Source organism: Gymnoscopelus braueri, assembly GCF_963280865.1.
Source record: "Gymnoscopelus braueri genome assembly, chromosome: 7".
Taxonomy (NCBI): domain Eukaryota; kingdom Metazoa; phylum Chordata; class Actinopteri; order Myctophiformes; family Myctophidae; genus Gymnoscopelus; species Gymnoscopelus braueri.
In genome coordinates, this window is record NC_137608.1 from 51,751,713 (window position 1) to 51,762,966 (window position 11,254).

Genomic DNA, 11,254 nt, shown 5'->3' on the forward strand with positions numbered 1-11,254 from the left:
CTCCGCACAGCATTGCATCAAACGTTGGCATCAAACTTTGCATCAGTTACAAATCTCTACCTGTATGGGACGTGTGAATTGAATGTGTATGTATGTTGCCGTAGTGTGGAATTCTCATACTCACAGAGGGCGTGATGGTGTCCTTCAAAAGAAACCCCTAGTCTATTTATCTTTAACTCAGAAAATGAGGCTTTTTGGAAGATTAAAAGCTTCCCTTTATTTGCTCAGTTCATAGTGGGATTACAGATGTGTATTTAACAATACAAAATACAAATACAAAATACAAATAGAAATGAAATCTAGTAAGGTTTCATGTCTGTCTGGTCAGATAAATGCCTTAAGTTAGGCTTGTCCTAAACTAATTTATAATTTAGATTAAAAAGAGGAGGTTCCATTTAGATCTCATTCAGCCTGAAATACAGGCTAGTCTAAATTTGGTAATTCCAAAAATGTCCTTAAAGTAGCACTAAATAGGTTTAATCTAAAAATAGAGAAATGTACCCTTTTTGATTTAATTTATTGTTTAAGTAATATTTTACCTTCCTAATTTAAGTAATTTTTAACTTCTTAATTTAAGTAATTTTTATTACCTTCCATGTGGAGCCATGACTGTTTAACATCTGAGCAAGGTGCAAGAGAAGAAGCCCCAAAAACCTAAGAGCCCCCCAACAGCCGTCCGTGTCCAAAACCTCCCAAGTCTCCCTCAGCCTCTGCCTCTCCAGCCTCTGCAGCCTCTCCTGTGATGCTCTTGTGAGCGCCCCTTTATACGGTAGTACGGTCTAAAGTAAGCTCTCCAGACATCAGTGTGTGTATGTGTGTGCACGTAGGTGTGTGCACGAAGGCGTGATTCTCAGAAGTCAGACGTCTTGGTGATTCTTAGAAAATTTAAGAAGTCAGTGTGTGTGTATGTGTGTGTATGTGTGACTTTGCCAACAGCCACCCACACACACAAAAAAAAAGCTTACTTTGCACCTTGCACAACATTATCAGCATGGCCATATATGGGCATACTGAGGGGTTAACTTTCCCCCAAAATGTGTCTTATACCTGAGCATAATTCAATAAATGCAATTATACTGCATATTATGAGCAATTATATATGATTAAATTAAATCATTAATAACATCAGATGATTTACACTTGCATGTGTGCATGTAACATTTGGTTAAAACTATCAAATCTTGGGTACTCTTTGACCTCACTGATCAGCCATAGATACAGGCTGTATGTCACGTACGCAGCAAGTGTAGCTCACATACAGGAAATGTACATAAAGGAAATGCAGGCCTCTGCCAGCTGCAAGCCTTCGAGTATCATGCCAGCTGCAATCCTTTCAGTATCATGTCAGTATCATGATCAGTATCATGTCATTTAAATAGATTTGTTTCTGGAGAAGCAGGAAGTACTTTCTCACACACACACACACGCACGCACGCACGCACGCACGCACGCACGCACGCACGCACGCACGCACGCACGCACGCACACACACACACACACACACACACACACACACACACACACACACACACACACACACACACACACACACACACACACACACACACACACACACACACACACAGCTTGCTCCACCCACTTCACTTGCCCAGCCCCATGTGTTCTGCTCTCTCTTTCACTGAAACGAAACCTATCTCTGCTTCTCTTGTTCTTCCCTGTGTTTCTGTCATCAGTGCTTGTGTGAGCAGCCTACTCAGCAGAAGACTACAAAAAATGCAGCGACATCTGAGGTCAAAGAAGGCCGACATCTCGTGCTCAAGCATCTCGCAAGACCGCTTCACCTGTGCTATCTGCCTGGGTCTACTGAAGGATCCTGTGGCTCTTGCTTGTGGACACAACTACTGTATGGGCTGTATCAAAGCCTGCTGGGATCGGCAGGAGTCTGAGGAGAGGGCAGAATGCAGGTGCCCACAGTGCAGGATGACTTTCACTCCGAGGCCTGTGCTGTGCAGAAACCCCTTGCTGGCTGAAATGGTGGAGAAACTCCGTGCTACAGGTGAGGAAACTCTACCTGTTGGTGTCGAGGCTTCAAGCCCTGCTCCCGGGGACGTGGAGTGCACGGCCTGCATCGGGAGGAAACGCAAGGCCGACAAGTCCTGTCTGGACTGCCTGGCGTCCTACTGCGAGGCTCATTTGAACAGACACGAGGAGCTCCACTCGGCTAAAAGACACAAGGTGGTCGACGCGGTGGGTGAACTGGAGGACAAAGTCTGCTCCAAGCACAACAAACCTCTGGAGGCGTGGTGTCGCACCGACAAGGTGTGTGTCTGTCCGCTGTGCATCATAGACGACCACAAGGGCCACGACATCATCATGGCAGCTGCAGCCAAGACTGAGAAACAGGTAGGGCATTTTGTTGTGGTCTGGAGATCTAGTTTATTAATCAAGGCAAAGCTTGGTAAACTTAAGTATATTGCGCATTTTTTGTAATTAGAGTCGCAAAAATGCTATAAATATCATAACAGATCGGTCACGCATGAAGGCATTTACATTATTCACATTATACACACACACGCACGCATGCATGCATGCACGCACACGCGCGCGCCCTCTGAGACACAGACGCAGTGGACACAAATGTTACCATATAATAATGAGCATTGGTGAGGACCAATTACATGAAGATAGGTTAAAAATGGGTGAAGTCGTCCTTTAATGTTTTTGGAGTCAAATGACTTTCAAGTGTGTTGAAGTAAATGGAGTGATTTGCGTTTCACAGTGAGGTTACTTTGACTTACACATAGTCAATGAAAGTGTTGAAAATGAAATTATATATATGACATTATAGAGAAAGAGAGAGAGAGAGATAGATGTAGAGGCATATTGTCACGTTACAGTATATTCCTCTTATCCACAGAGTGAATTAAGTACAAGTTTCAAGCAACAGATTACAAAGCGAGAGAAGGAACTGGAAGAGTTAAGAGGGGCCGTGAAACCTTTTAAGGTGAGTACAGCATAATTAATTGTATGTATTATATCTATAGTAGAGTTGTACAATATAAAACTGAGAAAAAAATGTTTGGCTCCCTTAGAGATGTAGAAAAATGACAATGAAATTGGGCATGTTGTATTTGGATTTTTTTTCTTTTAAATATCAATAACAGAATCACACAAAATAACACATTTAACCCTTCTAACATATTAATGAAAATGTTGTATGTTAAATACCTAAATAATTCTAAAGTGTATAAAAATGTGTGGCACAACGTAGGATTATCAGAAAGTAGATCAAACTAAATTCACTTCTGCAACATAACACATATGTCCTAGTAAAAGGAAGAGAAAACGACTAAAAGGCTAAAGCGAGACACAACTTCAATATAATGCCAGTAGGTAGTTTTGTAAACCGTCTAAATAATACGGTATGTTTCTTACAGGATTCTGTAAAGGCATCACTGGATGCCAGTAACAAGACCTTCAAGGAGTTGATCACCTTCCTAAGAACAAAGTGCTCTGAGTTGAAGGAGTTGATCAAAGCTCGAGAGCGAGTCAATCTGAGTGAAGCTGTTCTGCTTGAGGAAAGGCTGGAGGATATTCTTGAAACGCTGAAGCAGAAGGATGATGAACTGGATCAACTTTTTCACACTGAGGATCCTATTCATTTCCTACAGGTAATGCTGCCATCATCATCACTTTGATTCAAGAGTTACATCAGTACATTAATGAATAATCTACTTTTCCATGTTTGGTGTATTTTGTCGAAATATTTCCAAGTAATTTCATTTTCTGCTGAAAATAAATTATGTAAGTTAAAGGTAGGGTAGGCCTAAGTGATTTACTTTGGTTAAAATAAGTGTTAAATAGCTCTATATTCGGATAGTACTCATTGCTATAGAGTGTTTGTTCAGTAAAAGGATCTCCCATGTCTCTACAGCTCTTTATTAAACAGAAAATGCATTTTCAGTGCTCTCTCCTGATTGGCTTGAATTTTGTCACCTACCTGAAAATGTACTATATTGATTGATTGATTGAATACTTTATTTAGAAAGACATGGTAACAGTACATGGAAGTACAAATCACAATACAAGGTCCTCTAAACTGGATCGCTCATAAAAGCACTTGGCTTATTTAAAATGAGATCCCCGTGCATTCAAATCATGATGACATTTAAGACATACAAATATACTACTATGCAGAACGTCATACAAATTCGTCATACAAATTCTGTTTACTAAAGAGCTGGATAGACCCCTGTGACCGAACAAACGCTCTGTAGCAATGATTACTATCAGAATATAGTACTTTAACCCTTTTAACAAAAATGAAGAAAAAAATACGAAAAATTATCACTTACCCTATAAGACAGTACCCAACCCACAAACAATAAACACAAACAATGCATCTGAGCTATTATTACTCAACCCAAGTTGTCTCCACATGGAAGCTACTACCAACTGGCCTTTGGTGGTGGCTGGAGGACAAAAAATCAGTTAATATATCCTTTGGTTCAAATACATTGAAATGCAGGAAGGCTTCCTCACGCAAAGTTCCCCAAAAGTCTTCAACATGGCCATGGCAATCACATGTCAACAGTCACAATATGTCTGATGCCATTGCCCGCATACTATTTTAAATGGCTAATATGCATGATGTACTGTAGCCTCTTGTTGGGATGACCTCTGCAAGTTTAGAAGTCAGTAGCCTATATCTAAACTGATTGCCATCCTTTTTCCCTTTACATTTATAGCATCTGCCATCTCTCTGTCCTGAAGATCTGCTCATCAACATTGGCTCTCACACTTCCTTGGGGGATATAGAGAAATTACTCTCCAACTTAAATCAACATGTGTCAAAATGCCTCAAGATGGACTTTAACAACATAGCAAGTGAGGGTAAGAGGCTGTCTGTCTGTCTCAAGCCGGTGCCGCCCTCTGTGCCAATAAGACGGGACGCCTGCTGGGAGTGCGGCAAGCCCGGACACGTACAAAGGAACTGCTGGAACAAATAAACGGGGATATGCGGACCCCTATTCCCACCGCTGCTCCAAAGTCGCCAGACCAGGCCCGTTGTCCAGCGGGGGGGGGGGGGATCCCGACAGCACAGCCAGGGGGAGGGGCTCCATTCCCCACAGAAGTAGACGACAGTGGTACTCCAGCGGTACTTTGGAACTACACCGCCTGTTTGTCATTTCCGTTCACAAAAAAAAATATTGTCATCTATTTCATCTATCTTTAACACATCTTTGAATTCCCATTTCTGATAAGCAGCAAGGTATATATGATTAGACTAATTTGACTTACGGTATAGGACAAACTTACGCGACTGCAAAGACTAAACGGAAGTGGGGAGGGGGGCGGGACATCCACTTTAGTTGCAGATCGAAAATACAAAATAAAACCCCACTGTGTGATTGTCCAGTATATACATTGTTTTTGTACATTTTATACATACCAGGTGGCATTCTGTACAGTATCAGAATTATCTTTAATACCTGGATATTCTTCTATGGTGAAGGGAACACAGTAGAATCATTCATGTCAATTGAACTCTGAGAGTATACACATTTCACCAAGAGTCTATTTGTACACTTTTCTGAGTTAAAAATGTATACATTAACACTGAGGATTTTAGTGTGAAAGAGTGACTTAGGTCCTAATTTACAGAAGAAAGCTATTGTGCCCAAGTTTTGCCAACAGCACAATATGCTGTATACTTGAATGGATAACTTGTATTTTAATTATTGCCACTTCCTGGTGTTCATGTTGTCAGGGAATAATGCTGCATGGGCCTATATTACTTCTTAGCTCCACCTGGTGGTAAAATTGGAACATTCACAGGGCAACAAGGTTTTGTGTAATAGAATAATTGTCTTTACCCAATTGTGACAAATCTTACTGGAATTTCACATACTTAAAATAATCTACTCCTTGATGAACATCTTTTAAACTTCTAAGTGTATAAAGTTAGATATAGTTAAATACACAAACTAAATCTGTAAATGTGTATTATGATGATCAATGCTGTTTTAGTTTTATCAGCATTTTTTTGTTGTTGTTGTTTTTTGTTGTTGTTGACGCTACTGTAATCGGGGAACGTTATCACAGACCCTGCAATGTATCACAATGTTCATAGCTCTGTAGTTACTGCTCAGAATTTTTTTGACATTAAAATTACTTTCATTTCTTAATAATACTCTCAAGTTCATCCTTACAATCCAACACAACCATTTCTACGACTGGTGCTCATAGTTTTTAAGGATAAGTTCACTTAAAATACAGTTTAAGCAATTACAACCAGGAAGAGTCAACACTCCCAGACTGTATCAAGTGTCATCATGATATAGATATAATGCTGTTATATTGCTATACTACAGTAGGCCTACAGACTGTAAGTGGAATAAAGTCAGGAGGTCATTTGGTTGAAAACAGTGTTGATTTTGACAGCACATTTTGATGTAGTTTTAGTCATATTTTAGTCATCTGAAATGTTTTAGTCTAGCTTTAGTTGACTAAATGTACAGTTTATTTAGTCGACTAAAATGTATTTTGGCAGGGATTGATGGCGTCGAAATGTCAGATTTTACACTTGGTTGCATGCTGAAAATAGCCGATCTACAAGCTCGCGGCGCGTTGTGAGCTTGTGGATCTGCTATTTTCAGAGCGCAACACCCAAGCCCAAACGAGCATAACATGACTTGTCTTTTAGTTCTGCTGGATATCAATAGTCACTCCCTAACATTTTTTGTCTAGTTTTTATTTGTTGAAGAAATTGATTATATATTTAGTCTTAGTTTTAGTCATAGTAGCTTAGTTTTTTTAATTTAGTTTTTGTCAGTGGAAAAAAGGTAGTTGACGATTTTCCGTCATAGTTTTAGTCGACAAAATCAACACTGGTTGAAAGGTGTGTAAAGGTTGCTGGTGGACTCTCTCCACATCAACAGATGGCTACTATGGTGCTAAAAATAGCCGATGGCCTGATGGCGCTTTTCAACAACAAACACATGAACATGTGCATGCTTAAGTCATGAGAAATTATAGCCGTAAAGTCAAGATAAACTACTGCACTGCAGGGTGCTTAGGACATGGGACCAGGTTATCTGTATTTAGACTATTTTGGTTTATTTATTTTTTTATTTGAAGGTAGGGTAAGTGAAATCTTTGGGTTAAAACTAAACGTTTTTTATTAAAAAGTTAAAGCTCTATATTCTGATAGTTATCATTGCTATAGAGTGTTTGTTCAGTAACAGGAGTCTCTCTGTCTCTCCAGTTCTTTAATAAACAGAAAATACATTTTCAGGTAGGTGACAAACTTTCAGCCAATTAGGAGAAAGTACCAATTTATCAGCTTCATTTTTTATAGTATTCCAGTTCCAATTTTGTCTGCTCATTTCTTTGTGTCATCACTTCCTATATCACTTGATTAATCTGTATCCTGACTGAGTTCTCCATCCTGATTGGATAAAATTTGAATCCCGATTTGAAAATGCATTCTCTGTTTGATAAAGAGCTGGGGAGACATGGAACAAACACTCTATAGCAATGAGTACTATCAGAATATAGAGCTATTTAACACTTATTTTAACCAAAGAAAATCACTTACCCTACCTTTAATGTTAATTAACCCATTCAATCCGGGGACGTATCCCTGTCATTTTATATTTCTTTGGCTACTCAAAAATAGCAGATATACAAGCTCATAGTACATATACAACATATTTTGAGATGGGGGTCCGTGGCCAAATACATATAATTTCGGGGGTCCTTGACATGGAAAAAGTTAGTGAACACACTGATGTAGCAACATACGTTTTTTTTTAATTTAGACATTTTATTTATAGAATCCCCCAGAAGCAAAGATTTGAGTAAATATGTTTCACTTTAAAACAATATTCAAAGATTTGCACAAATTTTCACGAAAAAAAAAAAAAAAAAATAGATCTACAAGCTCATAGTGCGGCACTCGGTGCCGCGCTATGAGCTTGTATATCTGCTATTTTTGAATAGCTTCAACAAATCTAAAATGACAGAGATGCGTCCCCGGATTGATTGGGTTAAAACAATAAACACTGCGTGCCTGCAGCAAGAGGCAGCGCAATGTGCACAAGGCCATATCATTTTGCTACAGTGCAAGTATATCGCTGTAGGGAACCTCTTGTCTCCATATTATCTCCAAATTAACGCCCTATACTTGATCATGCTACAGCGTCACACAAAAGCATCAAAAGTAGCAGATCTACGAGCTCGAAACGCGCGCGAAGCGACTCTTTTCGAGCTTGTAGATCTGCTGCTTTTTCATTTGAATCCTGAAAAGTAACAGTTTTGGACATAATGAGGTTTCCACCCGACAGAGACGGTAAGGCAGTAATATAATAAAATAAATGGCAGCTCAAACAGTGCTCTGTCAGTCTTTGAGTTTATTTCTTGTCGTCATACACTACACACAATAATAACTGTTAAATACTGGAACGGAAGTTTTTTTTACTGTACAACCAAAATCAATAAAAAATGATAAGAATAAAAGTAAATAAAACACAAACAATTATCACCCTTGGAGTAAATGCAAAAAAAAAAAAAGAATAAAATGCATACCTTCACAGACGGCAAATCCTCTCTCAAATAAACAAAGTAACCAGGATGGATGGATGGATGGGAATAAATACATGTACACACCTCTTTTAAACATCTCTGTACTTAAGGCATACTCTTAATTGCAAATAATGTACTGATATGCGTGTGTGTGTGCGTGTGTGTGTGTGTGTGAGAGAGATTTTAAGTATAATGGTGCTCCGGGTCAGAGGGTTACAATTCTTTAGGATCCCCAACCTATCAGTAGAAAACCAAAGGAAAATGACGCCCCAAATCTTATGATGGCATTGTGTGTGTGTGTGTGTGTGTGTGTGTGTGTGTGTGTGTGTGTGTGTGTGTGTGTGTGTGTGTGTGTGTGTGTGTGTGTGTGTGAGATGAGGAAGGTATAAAGTCTAAGAGAAACAGATGTAAAGAGAGGGACAGAAAAGGAGGCTGAGAGAGGAGCGAGAGAGTGGATGAGAGCTGGTTGGTACTAAGCGGTGCTCCGCTCGCAATGCATTCTCACTGCCAAGACACCGTCAAACGGTTGACGTTTTGGTCACATTTGTCCCACAAAGTCACAATATGCATTTTGGGGAGTGAGATTGTTTTGCCGCTCGTGTGTGTGTGTGTGCTCACACGTTGTGTGTGTGTGCTCACATGTTGTGTGTGTGTGTTTGTGTGTGATGTGTTGTTGACGTCCTGTAGAGCAGTGGTTCTCAACCTGTTCAGGCCGCGACCCCCCCCAAAATTATCATATTTGAACTGGGGACCCCTGAAAATAATCATATTTGAACAGCCTGACAGCACTTGGAATTGTAGGAGTTGAGGCATTACGTTTAGTTTGACTCGGTTCCACAGATAAATATTGTGAAAATAGCCGATCGTGAGCTTGTAGATCGGCTATTTAAAAATCATGTGGGGACCCCCCCCCCCATGGGGGCCCCGACCCACAGGTTCAGAACCACTGCTGTAGAGATAGAAGTGGGGATGCAGTAGATAGGCCACACGCCACATGTCCGTCGTGTCACGGCCCGCCCCTCTCCCCCGCTAGAAAACCATGTGACTTTCATAGGATATGAATTGAAACGGCCTTGGCTCACAAGACCACAGTTTCACTTTGGTAATACCTCCCCTACAACCATACCAAACATAAATAATAATAATAAATAAATAAAATAATTAATAATGATAATAATAACAATAAAGCGATCAAATAAAATAACAAAAAAATTAAATAGTCAATACAACTTAAGACAAGCAGAATTAAGACTATAGCACAACAGCCCAATCAGCAGCAATTATGATCATATTTCTTAAAGGGGGCCTATTATGCTATTTCATTTGCAGTGATGATTTGCCTGATTAATAGCTTTTGTCATTCGTCTATACGTCATTATTTGAAACTTTGGCTGAACAACATTAACAAAAGTATAATAGGTCCCCTCTCATCTTCAGGGGCTTCAAAGTCACTTTTGAGCGTCAGCTGACATTTTGTTTTGTCTTTACGAGGTGTCCGACGTGTTCTGTTACAACAGTGGTTCTCAAAGTGGGGTCCGGGGACCCCCAGGGGTCCTTGAGTGGGGGTGGGGGTTCTAGTAGGTCCCCAGCAAAATGAGTTGAGTCACTTTATCTCTAGTCAGTTTACACTTAAAGCCACACTATGTAACTTATACATTTTAATTTTGTCCAATCTATAATATAGATTGGACAAAATTTTATTGTATTCATATACAATATAACGTATACAATCTGTATGGTAGAGTATGTTAATACAATATAACTTATACAATTGGGGTGGTTGTACTTTGTCTCCTGCCTGCCCTTCTATTGAGACATTTAGATCGTGTCAAAGGTCATGTCTCACCTAGACACAGGATCTGACCCGAATTTTGACCTGATGGTCAAGTTTCAATTTATCCCCTGAGCAACTTTGGTGTGACACAGTCGGGGGATCTAACCCCCAACCTCCCAGTCTCAGGGTGGACACTCTAACCAAAAGGCCACTGAGCTGGTATAGGCTCTATTAGCTCAATGGTTTGAAACCGGGATAGAAGAGGGAAGTTACATAGTGCAGCTTTAACCATTATGTGCATTGAAAATAACCAATCTACTACAAGTGAAGTTGTAAATATGCTATTTTCAAAATAAAAAAAACATTTTAAAAACACAAATCTCCCCGGGACACACTATTTTCAGATGGGGGTTGGTCCGACCAGTGTTTAATTTTAACAGCAAATTCTGATTTAGTCTTAGATTAGTCTTTTGAATAACACACCATTCAGTTTTAGTCCTATTTTAGTCATCTGAAATGGTTTAATCTTAGTCTAGTCTTAGTGGACTAAATATCAAAATATTAGTCTTTTAGTCGTGGTCAACCAAATGAACACTGGGTCCGACGTGGCCAAATACAATATCAATTTGGGGGGGAGGGGGGTCCTTGAAACATGGAAAACGTTTGAGAACCACTGCGTTACACCACATCGTCCAGGAGCAGGGCAAGCTGAAGGAGACCCCCACCCACCCATATCCCCCCAACACCCCCTACAACCAACACCCCTACCACTAGCCCCCCCCCCCCCCCCCCACCCCCCCCTGGGCCTTAAACACACGTGCATGTCCTACCATAGGAGGAATCTGCATTACTCTAAAGATCCCAAGAGGGTATTTGTATTGGTATGTGTATATACCATAACCTTTAATCTTCCTCGTCATTATTTATCACCAT

The 11,254-nt window shown here is 40.0% G+C and overlaps 2 protein-coding genes across 2 annotated transcripts in view; both read left to right on the top strand.

Annotated features, from left to right (window-relative positions):
• LOC308087919 (H-2 class II histocompatibility antigen, E-S beta chain-like) overlaps positions 1–11,254 on the top strand; it is a 662,842-nt gene that overhangs the window by 508,772 nt on the left and 142,816 nt on the right. The gene's annotated exons all lie outside the window — the stretch shown is intronic.
• LOC308088503 (E3 ubiquitin-protein ligase TRIM47-like) lies at positions 1,711–5,022 on the top strand. The gene is made up of 4 exons (XM_080432971.1): positions 1,711–2,364; positions 2,879–2,965; positions 3,399–3,632; positions 4,710–5,022. Exons 1-4 carry the CDS (start codon positions 1,735–1,737, stop codon positions 4,968–4,970), a joined length of 1,212 nt encoding a protein of 403 aa, XP_080289097.1. The 5' UTR covers positions 1,711–1,734; the 3' UTR covers positions 4,971–5,022.

Excerpts from the sequence above, each read along its gene's own strand:
- LOC308088503 (XM_080432971.1), top strand. The coding sequence starts at position 1,735 with ATGCAGCGACATCTGAGGTCAAAGAAGGCCGACATCTCGTGCTCAAGC. Across the intron at positions 2,365-2,878 it reads CAGCCAAGACTGAGAAACAG|AGTGAATTAAGTACAAGTTT; the intron begins GTAGGGCATTTT and ends TCTTATCCACAG. Across the intron at positions 3,633-4,709 it reads ATCCTATTCATTTCCTACAG|CATCTGCCATCTCTCTGTCC; the intron begins GTAATGCTGCCA and ends TTACATTTATAG.